The sequence below is a fragment of the Rhinatrema bivittatum genome, chromosome 3 (genome assembly GCF_901001135.1).
Source record: "Rhinatrema bivittatum chromosome 3, aRhiBiv1.1, whole genome shotgun sequence".
Taxonomy (NCBI): Eukaryota; Metazoa; Chordata; class Amphibia; order Gymnophiona; family Rhinatrematidae; genus Rhinatrema; species Rhinatrema bivittatum.
In genome coordinates, this window is record NC_042617.1 from 422,941,569 (window position 1) to 422,962,554 (window position 20,986).

Genomic DNA, 20,986 nt, shown 5'->3' on the forward strand with positions numbered 1-20,986 from the left:
GAGAGTAGGGATCAGGCTGCAGCCACGGGCTTGACCTCTGACCCGTTATGGCCATGGCATACTCCCACTTCCCTTCCCTCCTCCAGTCATGGCCATAGGCATTCTTCCTCCACAAAATCTGGTTGTGTCTTCTCTGGGGTAGAAAAGAGATAAGTCCTGCCATGGTAACTGGTTTATCCCCAGCTGCTGGACTAAAGCTGAGTTTGCACACCACTGTCTCTCTCTCCTGTCTCTGCCTGGCTCTCTCTCTCTCTGTTCCTGGCCAGCTTCCAGCTGTTTTACTGTTTATTAAAGTGCAGCCACTTGGAAAACTCTGCAGAATGGGTGTGAGAGAGTCCAGCCCTGGCCCTTTTAATTTAATTGTGTTTACTCTGGTGTCTATGGATTTTGTTTTTTAGTTTAGTTTAGTTTAGAATTAAATGAGCGCCATTCAGTTTGGATTGTGTTAGAAATGGGACATTACAAAACCTATAAGGTCCGCACTCCCACTACCAAAATATATAATGCCAACGATACACTAAGCTCTAAGTTTCCCCATGACAGAACTCAGGATACAAACTATAATAGCCTCTCTCCCTCTGCTCTAAGAGACAAGCCAAAGTAACCTTGATACAAAGTTACTCATGTTATACAGCCACTCAGACTACAAGGTCTCATTGTAAAGAAGAAACCTATGTTAATGAATTCCATAGTAACTATGTAAACCGGTGTGATAACACTAGTTGAACATCAGTATAGAAAAACAAATAAATAAATAAATTATAAAACCTCATCTCTCATCTACCCAAAAGCATTTGCCTTTTTTCTTTAGGAAGGGTTCAAATTTTGTTTTTGTCCCCTCATTTTTCAGTAGATGTTCCCAAGGACAGTTTCAAGAATCCAGCAGAATACAATGAGAAGTCTATAGTTCCTCAGATTGGGTCAGAATTTACACTCACAGCCCCTGAGAGCAATGATATATATGCATGCACACAATTACATTTCTTTTGGTGATATATATGTCCCACTTGCAGGACTTAAAGTTTTGAAAATTGAACTCCTTATGCTTAATTTACATCTCTTTTGGTAATATATATGTCCCCTCTTACAGGACTTAAAACAAAGTGAATCAAATTTGCCTTTTTTTCAATTGAAGGAAAATCTCTTCTATGTGACAGATACTTGTTTACCAGAGAAACAAACTGGGACCAATTAGCTCATTATCTACAGTAGCACAGGTTGCTAAAAAAAAAATAAATTTCCAATAGTATCACCAAATTGCTCCAGAAATATAGTTGGCAGACTCCAAAGACATAATTGTGACCCTAGGGGATGGTCATTATCCTGCTGGATCCTATCTATTGACCTCATGGAGCCTTCATGAGTCAAAATGCAGCTCATGTAGAAGCTAGTGTAAAGAGGATTTCTGAGGGCTTTTGTTAATTTAATTTCATTGCTAATTAAATGGTCTCTGATTTGAATTGTAAGGCATATATGATTATTTAAGATACTCGATGGTTCTGTTTACAGATATAATGAGACTAACTTACTCAGCCAAACAGAACACATGATTTCTGCACAAATCTTATGATGATTATCCAGTCTTTGATTAGGGTTTTAGTCTCCAATTTTCAATTAGACATATTTTACAAGTGACTTTCTAATGTGGCCAGTTAGATAATTGTAAATCCAGCAACAGTTTGATGTGAACACATTATCTATTCTTGACAATAAGTGTCCTTATCTTGCTGTGCTGCTGACTTTTTCAATAGAGATTGAAAGACTAAAATCTTAGATGGTAAATTTCAAAGGGATGCACAGGCACACATTGACTAGTGAGTTGGCACATGCCCAGCAATGTGGCAATTTTATAACACTTGGGCACATATTCACCCACCATGCTCACACCACACCCCTTTTTCTTTTCAAGTTAAATATTGACATAGCGGGAGATGCTTTGCATGTAGCTGGCTTTTAAAATCAAGTGGACAAGTACATGTCCTACATATGTACACATCTTCCTATTTTGGCAGGCACCAGCCTTTTAAATTTCATCGCTTAATTATTAAAAGCAAATTCAGTCTCCAGGCAGTTCTGTCTTAAACCATTCCTAGTTAGATCTCATCTAAATAAAATAAAGTCTATCGTAAATGTAGTAGGTTAGGAAAAATTCTGCTGTATAAATAAAATTAATATAATTTAAGTTCATGTTTATCAAGGCTTTCAGAGTTCAGAAATCAGAGTTCATCCCACAGGTAAGATGAATATCTGGAGAGGCAAGTCCAAGGTATGATGGTGGAACCCGGGGAATAGATAGGAGCCAGATGTGAATGAAGATGATAGAGGAGCAGGAACACTGAAAACAAGATTATTAGGCAGGAAAAGAAATAGAGAACAAAACTAAGAATATCATAATGCTTTTATACAGATCCATGGTGCAACTTCACCGTATTGTGTTTATTTCTGGTTGCCCCATTTCAATAAAGACATAACTAACATAGAAAAAGTGCAGAGAAGGGTGGTAAAAATGATAAAGTGAATGGAAAAGCTCCCTTATGAAGAAAGGCTAAACCGATTGGGGCTCTTTAGTTTGGAAAGAGATGACTGAAAGGGGATATTTAAAAAATTATGAGTGGGTTGGAATGGGTAAAAAGGGAACAGTGATTTCCTCTTTCAAACAACACTAGAACTAGGGGATAGTCCATGAAACTAACAACCTGCAGATTATAAAACATTTGTAGGAATAATTTTTTCACTCAGCTCACAATCAAGCTATGGAATCTGTTGCCAGAGGACATGGTCAAGTCAACTAACAAAGGCCTGGATTCACTAGTGTTGTAAGGCTTAGTGAATCCCGGTGCTAAAGGGGGTGGGGAGGCGAAGCGGGAGCTGGTCCTGTGCTAGCCGGCAGCGATCGCACCGCCGCAGTGCGATCACTGCCGGTGATGCACCGAATAACTACACCATAAAAGGTGTAGTTATTTGGCACGAAATAGGCAGTGAAAAGGCTCTTTACCTTTTTGCTGTTGGCACCGTCTTCGCGAAGTCGGCCCTGGTGACAACCAACCTCCTCCTCTTCTGGGGCCGACTCCGCCCCGATGTAGCTAGCGCAGGCCTATGCTAAGCTTTCTAGCTATCGCACGCTTGCGCTGGTAGCGCAAGCGTGCGATAGCCTGAGAAAATAAGGCCCATAGTGGGGGGGTTCAAAAGGGATTTGGACAAGCTTCTGCAGGAAAAGTCCATAAACAATTATTAGCCAAGTAGACTTGGGAAAGACAGCATTTATCACTGGTAGTGATAAATAAATCAACTATTGGGGATCCGCCGGGTACTTGTGACCCAAAATGGCTATTGGCAGAGACAGGATGCTGGGCCTAATAGTCATTGGTCTCACCCAGCATGGCACTTCTTATGTTCTTATGATCAGAAGCCAGATATGTAGATATACTGTGGGACAGATACTGAGAACTTTGGTTGGGCCAGCACTGGTGCCTTATATGTTGAAGTCAATTTGGGGCATACTCAGTGTTGGTCCTTGGACTACGCAGAGACAAGTCTAGATCTCCACAGAGGTTCTACAGCTCCTTAGAGAGCAAGCTCTGTAATTCCACTAGCAGGTTAGTTGCCTCCATCTCTCAGGGCAGAGGGTTTACACCCACCAATCCTAACAGAATGCCTTTCCGTCACTTTTTTTTCAATGGGAGGCCACCAAATACCATCAAAGACCTTTTCAGTTCAAAACTCAACCCACAGAAGAGGCATGGGTCTAGATTTTGCCAGGCTAGAATCAGGGTCTGGCCTAGAATCTGTAACTGGAGCAAGGTCAGGAAAAGATTGCAGTATTGGGGAAAATTGGAGCAAGACTAGGGAACAATTTAATTCTTGAGGGAAGCTGGAGTAGGAACTGGAACTATACAGAGGGCTAACATTGAATTTACCAGTTTAAAAGTAGGCACTGGTGCTGGATTTACCAGTGCAAAAGCAAGCACTGGAACTGTACTTACAGCCAGAACTGATTTCCTGGATATAGGAACTGAAGCAACAGCATTAGAGACAGCTGGCACTGGATTCATGGACATAAGAACTGGAGTTGAAGCTGCATGGGTAGCAAGAGCTAACTTCACCATTGTAAAAGCAGGCACTGAAGCTCTAGAGATAGCTGGCGAGGACTGCACCAGGGCAAGGATTGTAAGTGGAGTTGTATGAACAGGAATGTGCATTCGTCCAGAATGAAATTGCTCCCAGAAATTGCTCCCGAAATTGCTCCCAGAAATTGCTCCCAGAACCAGGATGGTTCTGGGAGCACAAAACCCGAAGGAATTTTTCACGAAATTTCATGAAAAATTTGTTTTCGGGTTTAGTGTGCACTAACTCCTGTTAGTGCGCTCTAACAGGGAGTTAGTGCACACTCAGCCCATTAGTGCACACTAAAACAAAATTCGGATCTCCCCGAATTTTAAAGGCCCAAACCGTGGGAAATACGAAATTTCCTGCGGCGGGCTGAAAACGAAGCCTGAACCGATAGGTTTGGGCTTCACACATCCCTAGTATGAACAGATGAATCTGGACTCCTGAAAACAGAAACTCGAGCTGAAGCTTGGACTTGGAATCCTGAATGCAAGACTGGAAATGAAGGTGTAGAGACAGCTGGAGCTGGATTTATGGATGCTGGAACTGAAGTTGAAGCTGTAGCTGATGCAGACTTTATTGGTGCAAAAGCAGGCATTAGAGCTGTAGAGACAACTGGCACTGACTTCACTGATGTAAAAACAGGAACTGGAATTGAAGAAACAGCTGATGTGGAGTTTAGCAGTGTAAAAATAGGCACTGGCTCTGACTTCACTGATGCAAGGGGTGGAGCTATTGGGATAGTCTAGTATAGAATCTTTGAATTTGCTGACATGATTCATCTTTTCTAGAAATGGCATATATGGCCTGGAGTGGAGTCCTCAAAGAAACTGGCATAACTTGGAGTGGAGTCAACGAAGGAGCTGAAACAGTTGTAATTAGTTTCACTTGTGCTAGAACTTGAGTTGTAAAGATGATTAATGCTGGACTAGATGGAGTCGGATTGGCCTGGTTAGCTGGTACTGGACTTTTTGGAGTCAGAGGGGCCTGGATACCTGGCTTTGGATTCTTGAAAGCTGGGGCTGTGCAGACAGTAGGCACTGCATTCTTTGGAACCTGGGCTGCGCACAGGGCCGGCACGTCCATTAGTCGAACCTCGGTGGTCGCCTAGGGCACCGAGTCGTAGGGGGCACCGAAGAGCAGCCATGTTTTGCTGCAAATGGGGCCTATCCCACGTGCGGCAAAGAGAAATAGAGACTGTGTGCTTCTCAGGGCCATGAGGGACAGTCAGCGCCGAAACAGGTGGGGGGGCAGTGCAAGTTTCACCTAGGGTGCCCAATAAACTTGCACCGGCCTTGGCTGCGCAGACAGCAGGTGCCTGATTCTTTGGAGTCAAGGCTGCGCAGACAGCGGGTGCTACCTTCTTTGGAGCCAAGGCTATGCAGACTGTAGGCGCTGGATTCTTTGGAGTCAAGGCTGCGCAGACAGCAGGTGCCTGATTCTTTGGAGTCAAGGCTGCGCAGACAGCAGGTGCCTGATTCTTTGGAGTCAAGGCTGCGCAGACAGCAGGTGCCTGATTCTTTGGAGTCAAGGCTGCGCAGACACCAGGTGCCTGATTCTTTGGAGTCAAGGCTGCGCAGACAGCGGGTGCTGCCTTCTTTGGAGCCAGGGCTATGCAGACTGTAGGCGCTGGATTCTTTGGAGTCAAAGCGGAGTAGACAGTAGATCCTGGACTCTTTGGAGCCTGGACTGTGCAGACAGCAGGCACTGGATTTGCTGCATTTATGGGTGCAGGCTGGAATCTTTGGCACTGCTGCTGCAGCCTGGAATGAAGTCACCAGTGCACGGACTGAGGCTGCTGGGACTGTCTGAAATGGAGTCTTTAAATTTGCTAGCACAGTATGAAGCGAAGCCATAGGAGCCGGTTACTGTGGGCCCAGAGCCCATTCTGTAAAGCTGATTGCCAGGGTCAAGGCATGTATGATGATCATAACCTAGAGGCCTAGTCAAGCAGCCACGTCATTGCTGAGTTCCACACATATCTTGCTTTTATATAGACCTATGGGCATTGGAAACCATTTTTCTGAAATGGTTCATTAACTGGATGACACCACCTTTTGCTGAAAGGTAGGGGACTTTGGCCAAAAATTCTTAGAGAAATTTTTGGAAACTCTCTTGATTTTCAGGACTACTTCATACGAACTTTCCCTTTGGTTCCAGATGTCAGCCTATTGGCACACTGACGGCCCAATTTTTGTTTGGCATTTTTGGATACTGCTATGCCATTTCTCTTTCTTTTTTGCTGCTTCGTTCTTTTCTATGAGCCCCTGACAGTTTCTGCCATTTCCCACGCTGCTTGAAAATGAAAGGAATGGTTCTCATAATGGGGCAGATTTTCAAAGGCTACGCGTGTAACCTTGGAGGGAACGGGGAAAGCCATCGGGGCTCCCCTCGGGCTCGGCGCGCGCAAGGTGCACATGTGTGCAACCCCTTGCGCGCACTGAGCCCGGATTTTATAACATGCACGCGCAGTAGCGCGCGCATGTTATAAAATCGGGCATAGATTTTAAGATCTGGCCCAATACTTTTAAATATGTTAAATCCCACTTATACCTCCCATTATGTTCCCAGATAAGAAACACTTGATACCTCATATTGCTTTATCTGAATTGTTTACCTTATCTTTAATTAATGCTCAGTCAGAGCCCCAAAAGTTTCCAATTATTTCTGATTTCCTCTTTGAGAACTCGCCTGACTGTTCTTGTATTACAGAATCTTGGCTCTCAACTTCTGATGAAGTAAATTTGAATGATCGCTGCCCTGCCAACTGTGCTGTGATCTCAAAACCTCATCTGAAGCACCCGGGAGGGGTGGTTCTAATTTTCAATAAAAAAAAAATTACAGGTTTTTAAAGAAATAGTCTGTGAAAAAATGCCTCATTTTGAAGTCCTCCTTTTAGGTTCACAATCTTTGAATATTTGTAACTTTTATTATCTGCCTGGTTCATTAGTGAATTGTCTATCCCCAGTTATAGAGTTTTTATCTTGTTTCTCCTTAGATCCTAAAAATACTATAGTTTTGGGAGACATTAACTTACATTTGGACTCTGAGCCACTACACTCCTCAGCTAGTGCCTTTTGAAAGGCAATGGCTGCATTTGGTTGGCAGCTTATATTTAATAATCCTACCCATAAATTAGAACACATTCTTGATCTGATTTATATTCCATCTACTTTTATTTCACAATCCTTTCCCACAGCATCCGTTCATGCAGTACCTTTGTCTTGTCATTATCTACGTTCATGCAAAGTATTACTTAACTTTATTATAACTTTTGTACCATGAAAAATATTGATCCTCCTTTTTTTTATAAGAACATAAGAAAATGCCATACTCGGTCAGACCAATATTTAAAAAGGGCTCCATTTGTCACCTAAACTTTTAGACTTTCTTCTTTTACTCCCAGTGATGTAGTACTATATATCATGCTTCGCTTGAGGCCACTAATAGTGGAGAAGGAGAAGTTTCATTGTCTTTGTTACCCGAGGGGAATCTCCCAGGTAGAAATCATGGGCCCATTTAAGTCTCCCAGAGGCAGTTGGGAGCCACCATCTTTCCTGGTGGTATTGAAACTGCAGCGGCTACCACAATCCTTGAAGGATGGTTAATATGGTGTGGAAGTTCTGTCACATCTTCTTTTTCAAAGGACTGAAAAAGGGCATCAGCCCTCTTGTACTTCTCTACTGATTGGTATCAGAGCTCAAAGTGAAATTGTTTAAAAAGTAAAGGCCATCAGACCTGACATGGATTTAACCCTTGGGCTTGCTGGAGGTACTGCAGATTTTTATGGTTGGTGAAGATGGTGACTAGGAGTCTAGCTCCCTCCAGTAAGTGGTGCAATTTTTCCAAGGCCAGCTTTATTGCCAGAAGTTCTCTATCTCAGATGGTGTAAATTGTTTCCTTGAATGTGAACTTTTTGGAAAAGAAGAACAAAGCATGAGAGTACCTTTATCAATATGTTGTGCAAAAACAGCTCTCACCCTAGTGGCAGAGGCAACTCCCTACATGATAAAGGACATTGATCGGTCTGGATGTTGGACACAGGGATACTTGAGAAACACCTACTTGAGGCAATGGAAAGATTCAGACCAATTACTTGAGGCAGCACCTTTTTTTGTAAGAGCAGTGAGAGGAGCTACTAATGAGGAACTACCATGTATGACTTGCTTGTAGTAGTTGGCAAAGCCTAAGAAGCTATACAGGCCTTGAGTCCCACTGGCATAGGCCTTCAATTTTTCTGGGCCCATGTGCAGGCCACAGTAGGAGATAATATAGCCCAGGAAAGATAGCTCCTACTGCTCAAAGGTACACTTCTCAAGCTTGGCATACAAGTGATATTCACAGATTATTTTTAACACTTGTTTAACATGTTGCCTGTGCTGTGTCAAGAAGTGTGAGAAAATGAGAATGTCATCAGGTATTCCAGGAGATCTCTGAAGATTTTGTTAACCATGTTTTGGAAGATGGCAGGTGCATTGCAAATGCTGAATGACATTACTGGGTACTCATTGTGGGGTAGATTTTCAAAGGGGTACACGTGTAGCCCCCGAAAACCTACCCCAAACTCCCCGTGCGCGCGCCGAGCCTATTTTGCATAGGCTCGGTGGCGCTCGCAAGCCCCGGGACGCACGTAAGTCCCGGGGCTTGCAAAAAGGGGCGGTTGGGGGCGTGGCCAGGGGGCGCGGTTAGGGATCAGGGGCATGTCCGGGGGTGTGTGGGTGGTCCGGGGGCATGGCCGAGTGCCCCAACACAGCGGCCTGTGTCGGGGCCTGCCGCGCTGGCGCCCGTAAGTTACTACTGCCCGGAGGCAGTAGTAACTTCTCCAATAAAGGTAGGGGGGGTCTAGATAGGGCCGGGGGGGTGGGTTAGGTAGGGGAAGGGAAGGGAAGGTGCAGGGGGGTAGAAAGAAAGTTCTCTCCGAGGCCGCTCTGATTTCGGAGCGGCCTCGGAGGGAACGGGCAGCCCGCGCAGGGCTCGGCGCGCGCAAGTTGCACAAATGTGCACCCCCTTGCGCGCGCCGACCCTGGATTTTATAAGATACGCGCGGCTACGGGCGTATCTTATAAAATCCAGCGTACTTCAAAGTACGCGCGCACGCGCGTATGTTTTTAAAATCTACCTCAGCGTCTGTTGTAAGTGTTGAATGCCATCTTCCATTCGTAACCTTCTCCTATCTGGATGAGGGTATAGATTCTTCAAAGGTCCAGCTTGGTAAAAATTTGTGCTTCGTGCAGACAGTCAAAATTTTCTGTAATTAGGAGCAGTGGATATCTATTCTTGCGGATGTTGGCATTTAGACCCCGTATAGTCAATGCATGACCTGAAGAAGCCATCCTTCTTCCCAACAAAGAAAAAGCCTGGCCCTGCTGGAAAGGACAAAGGTCAGATACATCCTCATTCCAAATTTATTTTGATGTACTTTATCATGGCTGCTGTTTTGGGGGAGGATAGTGGATAGATCCTGCCTCTTCGGGTTATTTTTCCTGGGAGCAGGTCAATCAGTATTAGGACTTGTGGGGAAGGAGTGACTCTGCGTACATCTTGCTAAATACTTCTGCAAAAGCTTCATATTGAGGAGGAAGGTCTGGAAGGACAAGAGTCAGAGTTCAGGCTACTGGTGAGATGATCCGCATGAGACATTGTTGCTGACAAGAAGGCTCCCAGAGGGCAATTTGCAGAGCCTGCCAAACAATAGTGGGATTATGTAGCATCACGCAGGGTAAGCCAAGAATGATTGGATTGACCGCCTTGGCCAATACATAAAGAGTGATGCTCTCCCTGTGCAGGAGTCTGATCTGAAGAGTGAGCGACAGGGTAACTAAGGTCAATTGATCAGGGAAGGTTTCTCCGTAAACTGAGATGGTAACTGGCTTCTACAGGGTGAACTGGAAGGGTGGAAAGGTGAACTGGTGAATCAGTGCTTTGTTAATGAAATTTCCTCTGGTACTAGAGTCCAGGAATGCCTCAGTATGCACCTATGTATCAGTAGAGGTGAGGCTGATTGGCACAAGTAATTGAGGAGAGGATGAGGGCCAGCCTAAGGTTGCTTCTCCAATCAACCCTAGGATCGGAAGTGTTCTGCTTTCTTAAGACTACAGCCAGCCAAGTGCTCCTGAGGCAGAGGTTGAGCTGCTGGTATCTCTGTTTCTCTTCTTTTGTGAGCCAGGCCCTGCCAAGTTGCATAGGCTCTTCATTAGAGGAAACAGGCATAGCATCCATGGTAGGAATTAGAGATGTGAATCGTGTCCTCGATCGTCTTAACGATCGATTTCGGCTGGGAGGGGGAGGGAATCGTATTGTTGCCGTTTGGGTTTTAAAAATATCGTGAAAAAATCGTTAAAATCGTGAGCCAACCCCCTAAAACCCCCCCCCGACCCTTTAAATTAAATCCCCCACCCTCCCGAACCCCCCCCCCCCAAATGCTTTAAATTACCTGGTGGTCCAGAACGGCGGCGGTCCGGAACGGCCCCCTCAATTGAATCCTTTTGTCTTCAGCCGGCACCATTTTGCAAAATGGCCGCCGCAAAATGGCGGCGGCCATAGACAAAAATGATTCGATGCAGGAGGTCGTTCCGGACCCCCGCTGGACTTCTGGCAAGTCTTGTGGGGGTCAGGAGGCCCCCCCAAGCTGGCCAAAAGTTTCTGGGAGTCCAGCGGGGTTCAGGAAGCGATTTCTTGCCGCGAATCGTTTTCCGTACGGAAAATGGCGCCGGCAGGAGATCGACTGCAGGAGGTCGTTCAGCGGCGGTCCGGAACCCCCGCTGAACGACCTCCTGCAGTCGATCTCCTGCCGGCGCCATTTTCCGTACGGAAAACGATTCGCGGCAAGAAATCACTTCCTGAACCCCGCTGGACTCCCAGAAACTTTTGGCCAGCTTGGGGGGGCCTCCTGACCCCCACAAGACTTGCCAAAAGTCCAGCGGGGGTCCGGAATGACCTCCTGCGTCGAATCATTTTTGTCTATGGCCGCCGCCATTTTGCGGCGGCCATTTTGCAAAATGGCGCCGGCTGAAGACAAAAGGATTCAATTGAGGGGGCCGTTCCGGACCGCCGCCGTTCTGGACCACCGCTGGATCCCCGGGTAATTTAAAGCATTTGGGGGGGGTTCGGGAGGGTGGGGGATTTAATTTAAAGGGACGGGGGTGGGTTTTAGGGGGTTTTAGTGTGCCGGTTTTCCTGCCCTCCCCCTTCCCCCGATTTACGATTTTTTAACGATAATCGGGGGAATTGGTATTGTATCGTGGCCCTAACGATTTTTGACGATTTAAAATATATCGGACGATATTTTAAATCGTCAAAAAACGATTCACATCCCTAGTAGGAATCAGTGAAAGCTGAAATTTGGGTGCCAGTCTCAAATGCTGTTAAAAGCCTCTCTCTCTCCCAGGCCTGCTCTTGAAAACAGAGGTCCACACGAACAGAAAGCACAATGATATCCTCTAGTCTGGGTGCCAGGTCTCAGCCAGCTAGTTCATCTTTAATGTGTTCCATAAGGCCCTGCCAAAAGATGGTAGTCAGGCTATCTTCACCCCAACAAAGCTTTGAGGATAGCGTCCGGAACTGAATGGTATAACCTCCAACCATATAGGTGCCTTATTAATGCAGAGTAATTCAGTGGCATCTGAAAAGGACCAACCAGGGTCATAAAAAATATGCCAGTACTAATTAAGGAAGCTGTCCAGATTCCCCACAAGGGAATTGTTCTGCTCCCATAGTAGTGAAGCACAGGCTATTGCAGAACCAGGCAGGAGAGGGAGTATGAATGTCATCTTGGTCTGGTCCAATGGGAAGCTGGTGGCCTGTAACTCAAAGAACATCATGCACTGGTTAATAAAGCCTCTGTAGACCTTGAGATCCCCATCATACCTGGGTGATGGAGGCAAATGTGGCAAGGATTCCAGATATCAGACCAGTGCAGCTGGGAGAGTATCAGTACAGGTTCTTGAGCCAGAATGGTGTCTATTTGGGCTGTAAGACCTTGCAGTATGCCAGTCATATGGTTGAGTTGGTCTTGCTGCTGCTGGACTTGGAGACCCAACCCTGAGATAGCCTAGGCCAGAGATGAGCCCACTAGGCTCATGCCCTCAGCAATCTGTCACATTTATGAGCTCTTAGGCTGTGGAATGGTTGATGCAGCGTAGCAGGTAAACCTACTAGGCACTCGCTGACAGCAGATGGACTCACTCTTACAAGGACTAGGACTAAGCTTCACCTATACCAGCCCCACTCACTCAGGTTGAGCCCTTGGGTTCCAGGAGCCGGCAGGGCTTAGGTGAGATTATAGGCGAGGTGTGCTGTAAGGAGCAATCAGATAAAGTCAAATAGCAGGCCAAGGTTAGAGTGGGCGGTGAGCAAGTTGTGTCAAGGTCCAGGCTGAGATCAGGGTAGATGGAGATTAGGCAGCGTTGAGGTCCAGACTGAGATTGGAGCAGGAGAAGATCAAATAATTTTGAGACCCAGGCAAAAGTCATGGCAAGCAGTGGTCCAGAATCCAATGATGGATAAAAACCAAAAGTCAGGCAGAGATGGACAGATAAGATAAGGGCAGGGCATAAAAGACCGAGACATGGCAGGCAAACACAGGGCAAGGCAAGGAAACAGCAAGACAAGATCACAACAAGGCAGGACAAGGCAAGGAAACAAGGAGGGAAGACAAGGCAAGCACAGAGAAAGCAACATTCACTGCAAAGCAGGAAGACCTGCTGTGGTGGTATTTGCTAGGAGCGCGGCTGGGGTTTAAATACCCCACTATGTTGATGTCATCAGGAAGCACCGCAAATCTCTTTCACATAGCGGTGTATTAAAATCTACTGTGGGTGTGCATCTGTGCACCTGGGGGGATACAGCATGACTGGCCAAAAGTAAGATGGCAGTGTCCTTGCAGCGATGGAAGCCTGGCATCATCCCATGGGGTTGGTGGCATTTGGAGTAAGTGTGTTTGGTCACAGGACTATCCTGCAACCGGCCAAAACATTACATATGGGACTGCTTGGAGATATTTGTAAGATATCCTCCCTTTGTCCTAATATCTAGAAACTGAAATTGAGAAGACAAAAACAATAACTTAATTTTTTCACTAAGTTCAATTTATTGGAAAGGTAATTGTCTTTGTTAAAAGCTCCAAACAACCAGAGGTCATAAGAAAGCATAGAATGTGTTCTATTTTGTTTTTGTCACTTGCTCTGTTTCTAATTATTGAAAGAGTTTTGTGTGTACATAGAATGAAAAGAAAACCAGTCTGAAAATGAATCTGATTCCATATTTTGTTTTGTAAAATATCACCTTCACATTAGTATCCCAATATTATTCATTAAAATATTGCAGGAAAGGTAATAAATTGAATTTCAGACTGGACATAATTAGTAAAAAAAAAAAAAAAAAAGAATGAGTTTGAAAAGTCATTAATTAAGGGAGAATGCTTAAAACAGGTCCCCACATTAAGGCTATATCAGTCATTCAGAACAGACAGAGAAAGAGAATGGTTTAGCACTAATGACGAATTAGGAATGAGATCCTGGGTATGAATAGCAGTTTTCAAGAAGCAGAGAGAGTGCAAAGGAGAGCTCCCGGAGATTAAGTTCAAGGAGATGACATATGCAGGCAATCAAGGAATTTTAGAAACTCATGCCTTTGAAAAGTTTTATACACGTTTTAATGTCTTTCAGAATTATACAGTAAAATAGGAAAAAACTACATTCTATGTGACTGAAAAATGCAGAGTAGGGATGTGCATTTGTTTCATTCGTTTAATTTGTTTCATACGTTTCCCATTACATGCCTATTAGATGTGCATTTGTTTCATATGTTTCATACTTTTCATATTACATGCTTGTATAGGAAACGTATGAAACGTATGAAACAAATGCACATCCCTAATGCAGAGTACCAATTTTTCAACTCTTATTTTTTTTTGGCTGCTGATTTTATTATTAATTTTTGTTTTTCAGGTGTTACACTGGAATCAGATTCTTGTCTTGATCCAGGAATTCCTGTGAATGGCCATCGCCATGGAAATAACTTTGGCATCAGGTCAACAGTTACCTTCAGCTGTGATCCAGGCTACATTCTGAGTGATGATGAACCTTTAGTATGTGAGAGCAGTCACCAGTGGAATCATGCATTACCAAGTTGTGATGGTAGGTAAAATACTGCATAATAAATTCCAGATATTGGTAATGTCAGGAAATCACTTTTATATCAATAAATAAGGGTCAATAGGAGGGCCTAATTCACATATACTTTTCTCCCATTCTGCATCTATGGAAAAAAAGCTTAATTAATCAGGCTCAGATTCATGCATAAAATAATTAATATAATATATTGTGCACTGCAGATCCATGCAGTGGCTAGCCTAAAACAACATGTAGGGAGTAATTTTATGAACAACGTGAAAGAAGGCACCGCTACTAATGATTAATGTCCCATCAATAGTATATTTGAATGTTGGTATGTGCCGCATCAGAAAGCCAGGCGACGTATTCTATACAATGAAGAACCATCCGGTCTACTAATCATTTGCGGCACATACAGCTGGAACGCTGAGCGTTCCAGCAGTATGTGCCGCAAATGATTAGTAGACCGGACGGTTCTTCAGTGCATAGAACACATCGCCTGGCTTTCTGATGTGGCACATACCAACATTCAAATATACCATTGATGGGACATTAATCATTAGTAGCGGTGCCTTCTTTCACGTTGTTCATTGATATACAGGACCGCAAGAGTGCTCTTTGTTGTTTGGGGAGTAATTTTATAACAGGCTGCATAAATTTGTGAGTTGTTATACTCCCAAGTTACACCTATTTTCAAAGCAAACTCAAACACATAGGTTTGCTTTAAAAATTACACTGAAGAAAGCTATTAACACAATTACATCTGCTATTTGTTGTGCGTAGTTTTGCCAAAATTCAAATGGATGCACATAAATTTTGAATATCAAAAAGTATGAGTGTAAGTCCCACCTCTACCCAGACTCTATTGAATGCCTTTCTTCCATGCATATAAAAGTTAGGGATGTGCATTCATTTAAAACAAAATAGTAGGGATGTGAATCGTTTTTGAATGATTAAAATTATCGTCAGATAATTTTAAAATTGTCCAAAATCGTTAGAGTGCAGATACAATACAAATGCCCCCGATTTATCGTCAGGGGCATTTGTATTGTATCGTTAAATAGGGCGTGAGAAAACCGGCACACCAAAAAACCCCTAAAACCCACCCCGAACCTTTAAAAGAAATCCCCCACCCTCCCGAACCCCCCCAAAATGTTTTAAATTACCTGGGGTCCATTGGGGGTTCCCGACGCGATCTCCCTCTCTCTCTCTCTGGCCACGGCTGCGTTGAGAAATGGCGCCGGTGGCCCTTTGCCCTTATCATGAGACAGGGCAAAGGTAGCGCCAGCGCCATTTTGTTTCCTGGCTCCCGACGTCACGCCTGCTGGAGATCGCCCCCGGACCCCCGCTGGACCCCCAGGGACTTTTGTCCAGCTTGGGGGGGGCCTCCTGACCCCCACAAGACTTGTCAAAAGTCCAGCGGGGGTCCGGGAGCGACCTCCTGCACGCGGGCCGTATTGCCAATCTTCAAAATGGCGCTGGCGCTACCTTTGCCCTCACTATGTCATACGGGCACGGTCGCCTGTATGTCATACGGGCGTGGTCGCTGGTAGTAGAAAAACTATTGTGGACTCATAGACAGGCTAAGGGTCCCCTCCCCACTCTCATAGGTGGGTGGTGTTTTTCTTGTTCTGTTACAGGCCCCAGAGTCCGGGAAATCCACCTGAAGAGCAGCATGGGGCTGAATTTAGGATTCTGAGCAAGACAAGAGCAGGTCTTCTGCCTAGCCAGCGCCCTCCCCCACAGGTTGAGCCCTTGTGTTCTGAGGGCTAGTAGGTCTCTGCACCACCTTATAGTGGTGAGTCCAAACAGACAAGTCTTTAGACAAGGTGGGCTGGAGACAAGGTCAGGCTTCAGACTAGGCTTGGACAAAGTCAGGCTTGAGACAAGGCTGGCAAGGCTTGACAGGCAGGGTGAGACAAGGCAGGGTGAGACAAGGCAAGGACAGGACTCTGGACAGGCAGTACTAGATACTGGAACAGACCGGACAAGACCAACAAGGCAGATAGTGGCAGGACTTAGAAAAGGGAAACAAAGAACATAGAAGACGGAAGGGAGCAAGGCTTGGAACAGACAGAATATGCCAGAAGGTCACAAAACAGGATACAAGACAGAATAGGCCTAAGGGCTACAAGGCAAGGCAGAAGGCCTGTAGGGCACAAGGCAAGGCATAAAGCCCTTATGCAATGAGGCAAGGCAAGGGAAGTCAAAGGCAGAAGGCCTCTAGGCCTAAGGCAAGTCAAAGATCGAAGGTCCATAGGCCACAAGGCAAGAACAAAAGTCAGGTCTCAGAGCCAGTAGTAGGGATGTGCAGAGGAGCCGCATACGTTTCATACAGCATTCGTATTCGTCGGGGCCAGATACGTTGTATCCATTCAAAGGGGCCCCCCCAATCCATTGATACGTGCCATTCTTATTTGTTTCCCTTTTAATTTAATTAACTACAACTCCCCCACCCTCCTGACCCCCCCACCAAGACTTGCCTAAATTCTCTGGTGCTCCAGCGGGGGTCCCGGTGCGTCTCCTGCCCTCCCTCTGTCGGCTGCCGGTGCCATCTTGTGCTCCTACCATGTGGCAGGGGCCAACCAATGGCAGCGGTAGCCCCTGTGACATAGTAAGGGCAAAGGCTATCGGCGCCATTTTGATTACTGGCAGCCGACAGCCCGAGTGCAGGAGATCACTCCCTGGACCCCCGTTGGACCACCAGGGACCTTTGGCAAGTCTTGGGGGACCCTCCTGACCCCCACAAGACTTGCCAAAAGTCCCTGGTGGTCCAGCAGGGGTCCGGGAGTGATCTCCTGCACTCAGGCCGTCGGCTGCCAGTAATCAAAATGGCGCCGATAGCCTTTGCCCTTACTATGTCACAGGGGCTACCGCTGCCATTCGTCAGCCCCTGTCACATGGTAGGAGCACAAGATGGTGCCGGCAGCTGACAGAGGGAGGGCAGGAGACACTCTGGGTCCCCCGCTGGACCACCAGGAAATTTAGGCAAGTCTTGGGGGGTCAGGAGGGTGGGGGGGTATTTAAAATTGCCATTTTGACTGCTGAATGATTCGGCCGTGATTCGTTGTATTCGTGGGAAATTGCGATACATTTCGCGACGCAACGAATACAACGAATCCGGCCATATACGTTGCGGATTCGCGATACGTTGCAAATGAATACACACCCCTAGCCAGTAGTGACATCATGAGAAGACAAGGCTATTATAGCAAGAGGGGTTTAGATAGGGCTGGGACTTGGGTGTGGCAAGGGCAGTATGGAGGAGCTTGGCAAGACTAGTGATGAGGCACACTATGGGCTTCTATGGATGGGGAAGATAAGGCTGTATAACAGACAAAATCCTAACAGCATCTAGATGCACTTATATATACTATTGCATACATTTGTTTGAACATTATCCTTCCTGTTTTCATAAAAAGGACTCAGTATTCATTAGTGAAAAGATCAATATTCTTCTTTTTCTTTCACATACTGCCCAACCGAAGCATACAAAGTTTTGAACTTTCAATATAATAAAGTGCAAACAGGTGCTGCCTGAGTTCTTTTTAAAACGTATTAGTTCATATTTTAGGAAATAATGGGAAAACAGATAACATAAATAATCTTTGATAGCAATTGTCATAGTTCTTAAGTAAGATACTGTAACTCTCATGCAAATGCTGAGATTATTTCATAAATACACTTGTTACCTTCAGGCTTTTTGGTGTTCCCAATAGATGTTTTGATGCTGATCACAGATATTATGTTGAAATTTGTACATCACGTAAGGTTTTTGAGAAACGGCCAATTTTGTGTTACAATAATTGTGAAATTTTAAAACATAATCTCGCATACATACATTTTCTTGCTGGACAGTAGTTTTTTATGATTTTTAAAATCCATATCTTATTTTTGACGGCCATAAGCAACATAACATGTAACAGAGACTAACTTTTTAAAAAATACACCAAGAAACTCTGCCTGATCATGCTAGAACTTGCTCGGGCAAGCCTCAGCTTGCCTGCATGATTCTAACTTGTTTCCATGACGACACAGCCTTATCTAAGCAGCAGCACTGAGTAGTCTCCTATGCAATGTCTGTGTGAATGAGCGAATCATATCGCTAAAACTGTTGAGTTTAAAGCTTGTGGATTTAATTTAATATATTTTATGAAATGTCACGCCAATGTCGCAATAGCCATGTCACGTTTTGTTAACATCTGTGGTGAGTGTTCTCTGAAAGCACAGAAAAGGACTATGGCTGCACTTATTAAGAAGGCATATGAGTTATACTTTGGGTGCAAAATTGGTGACCAGGACAGAGCATGGGCTCCTCATATATGTTGTGCATCTTGCACCAGTAGTCTGTGAGCTTGGCTGAAAGGTGTGTGACCATCCATGCTGTTTGCCATCCCAATGATATGGAGGGAAAAGAAAGATCATATAACTGACTGTTACCTCTGCATGATGAATGTGTCAGAATACTCATCAAAGAACAGGAAGTTTATTGAGTACCCTAACCTTGCATCGGCAATGAGACCAGTGCCGTATGATGACAGTCTTCCTGTTTCAAAACTGCAGAGGTATGGACACTTGATTAGGAGGATGAGGAGGTAGGTGATGATGTAAGCCATTGCAGATGGAAGCTATGGAGGATCCTGACTTTGTGCCATCAACATCCAGCGATCCTCATTTAATCTCTCAGTCAGACCTGAACGATCTGGTCAGAGATTTGGCTTTATCAAAGAGTCAGACAGAGCTGCTTGGGTCAAGGGTCAAGGCTGCAAGGATGGAATCTTTTGTCATCTGATACAAAAATGTCAGTATTTTGCAGCCATCATGAAGATTTGACAAAATATTTCAACCAAGTAGACAGTCTGACTTTTGCTGTGACATCAATGGATTGTTTTGTGCTCTCAGATGTGACCACAACCCAACAGAATGGTGATTGTTTATTGATTCATCAATCTTAAGTCTGAAGGCTGTTTTGCTGCACAATGGCAATATCTACCCATCAATTTCTGTTGGACATGCCATTCATATGAAAGGAACGTATGAGAACATACAGCTACTGCTTAACCACATTGAGTACTCGAGGTACAATTGGAATTTGTGTGGTGATCTCAAGGTAGTTGCAATTCTACTGGGTCTGCAGCTTGGCTACAGCAAGTATTGTTGCTTCCTTTGTGAGTGGGACAGTCGAGCAAGAGATTTGCATTACATCAGAAAAGTCTGGCCTCTCCACAAGAAGTTGGTTCCAGGGCAGAAGAATATTGTGCATGACCCATTGGTGGATCCAAGTAAGACATTTATTCCACCTTTGCATATCAAACATGGGCTGATGAAAACTTTAAGGCAATGAACATGCAAAGTAAAGCCTTTGATTATTTGCGGCAAATGTTTCCACACATAAGTGATGCCAAGATAAAAGAAGGTGTTTTTGTTGGCCCACAAATCTGAGCTGTGATGGACAGCCACTTTGATGGTCTTCTGCAAGGTACAGAATGTGTTGCATGAACAGTCTTCAAGAATGTCATTTGTAACTTTCTAGGCAACTATAAGGCACCAGTCTATGTCGAACAGGTTGAAAATCTGCTTCAGGCATACAAATTGATGAAGTGCAACATGTTATTGAAGATACATTTTCTTCTTTCCCATTTGGACTTATTCCCAGACAACCTTAGCGCTGTGAGTGATGAACATGGTGAAAGGTTTCATCAAGACATTGTCAAAATAGAGAAACGGTATCAAGGCAAGTGGAACCCCTCCATGCTGGGTAACTTTGGACTCTCATCCATGAAGCATCGGACAGTGATTACAAATGAAAATCTGTGGCAAACATTTTTAGTTTTGTTTTCTGGTGCCAACATTGCCATTATAGCTTATGCCACTACAGACACGTAACAATGCTTAATGTATATCACACTTTTCTGGCAAACTGTACGTGATACAGACCTAATAAATGCATATTTGTGTTCCACTTGTTTCACCGAATGTTTGGAGGAAACAAAAGTTCCCAGAAATGTGTTTACCAGTGATATTCTCCATGATCTGAACCTGATCAATAAATATTGCATTGACTATCTATAAGGGAGCATGTAACATTTAAAATAATAATTTGATTTTTCAGATGATTAAGGGTGTAGAGGCCAGAAATTTGCATAAGTTGTGGGATTATATTACTGAATATAATTTACATTCATCTCAAGGTGCATGACTTTGGGTACTTTCAAATTGAGAAATACATAAGATAATCAATTCAGGAGAGTTTTCTCTGTCACAGGTCCGGAGTTGTGGAATTCTGCCTCTTTGGAGTGCAATTGATATAAAATTACTCTGCTTTCAGAGAAAAAGTGAAAACCTGGTTATTCCCAGCTGGATAATATTTTAGAATGTTTAGATAAAAGGATGGGGGAGCCTGTATTTTTATGGGGGCAAACATTGGCAAGAAAAAGATGGTTGGCAAAAAGCATTAATACCCTTTTTTGGTGGTTAGATGTGGTAGATAGGGATGTACAGAGCAAAAGTTTATGTTCATAAGTCCATAAGTCGAAAGGGGGTCCCATTTGCTGTCAATATGGACATATGGAGAATTCCATAAGTTGAGTCTATGTCCATATGTGCAAATAAAAATTTAAACCCCTCACCCTCCTTAATCCCCCCCCCCCAAGACTTACCAAAACTTCCTGGTGGTCCAGCGGGGTCAGGACGCCATTTCTGACCTCCTTTGCGAGGAGCACGTGACGTCGGCGTCATGTCGGAGTGACGCGGCGTCACGTGATTCC

General features: G+C 44.5%; 1 protein-coding gene across 1 annotated transcript in view; it reads left to right on the top strand.

The window, feature by feature from the left end:
- The window catches only part of CSMD1 (CUB and Sushi multiple domains 1), a 4,035,193-nt gene that overhangs the window by 2,621,885 nt on the left and 1,392,322 nt on the right, over positions 1-20,986 (top strand). The window contains 1 exon segment of the mRNA XM_029596871.1: positions 14,055-14,243. Coding sequence (XP_029452731.1) covers positions 14,055-14,243 — 189 coding nt within the window.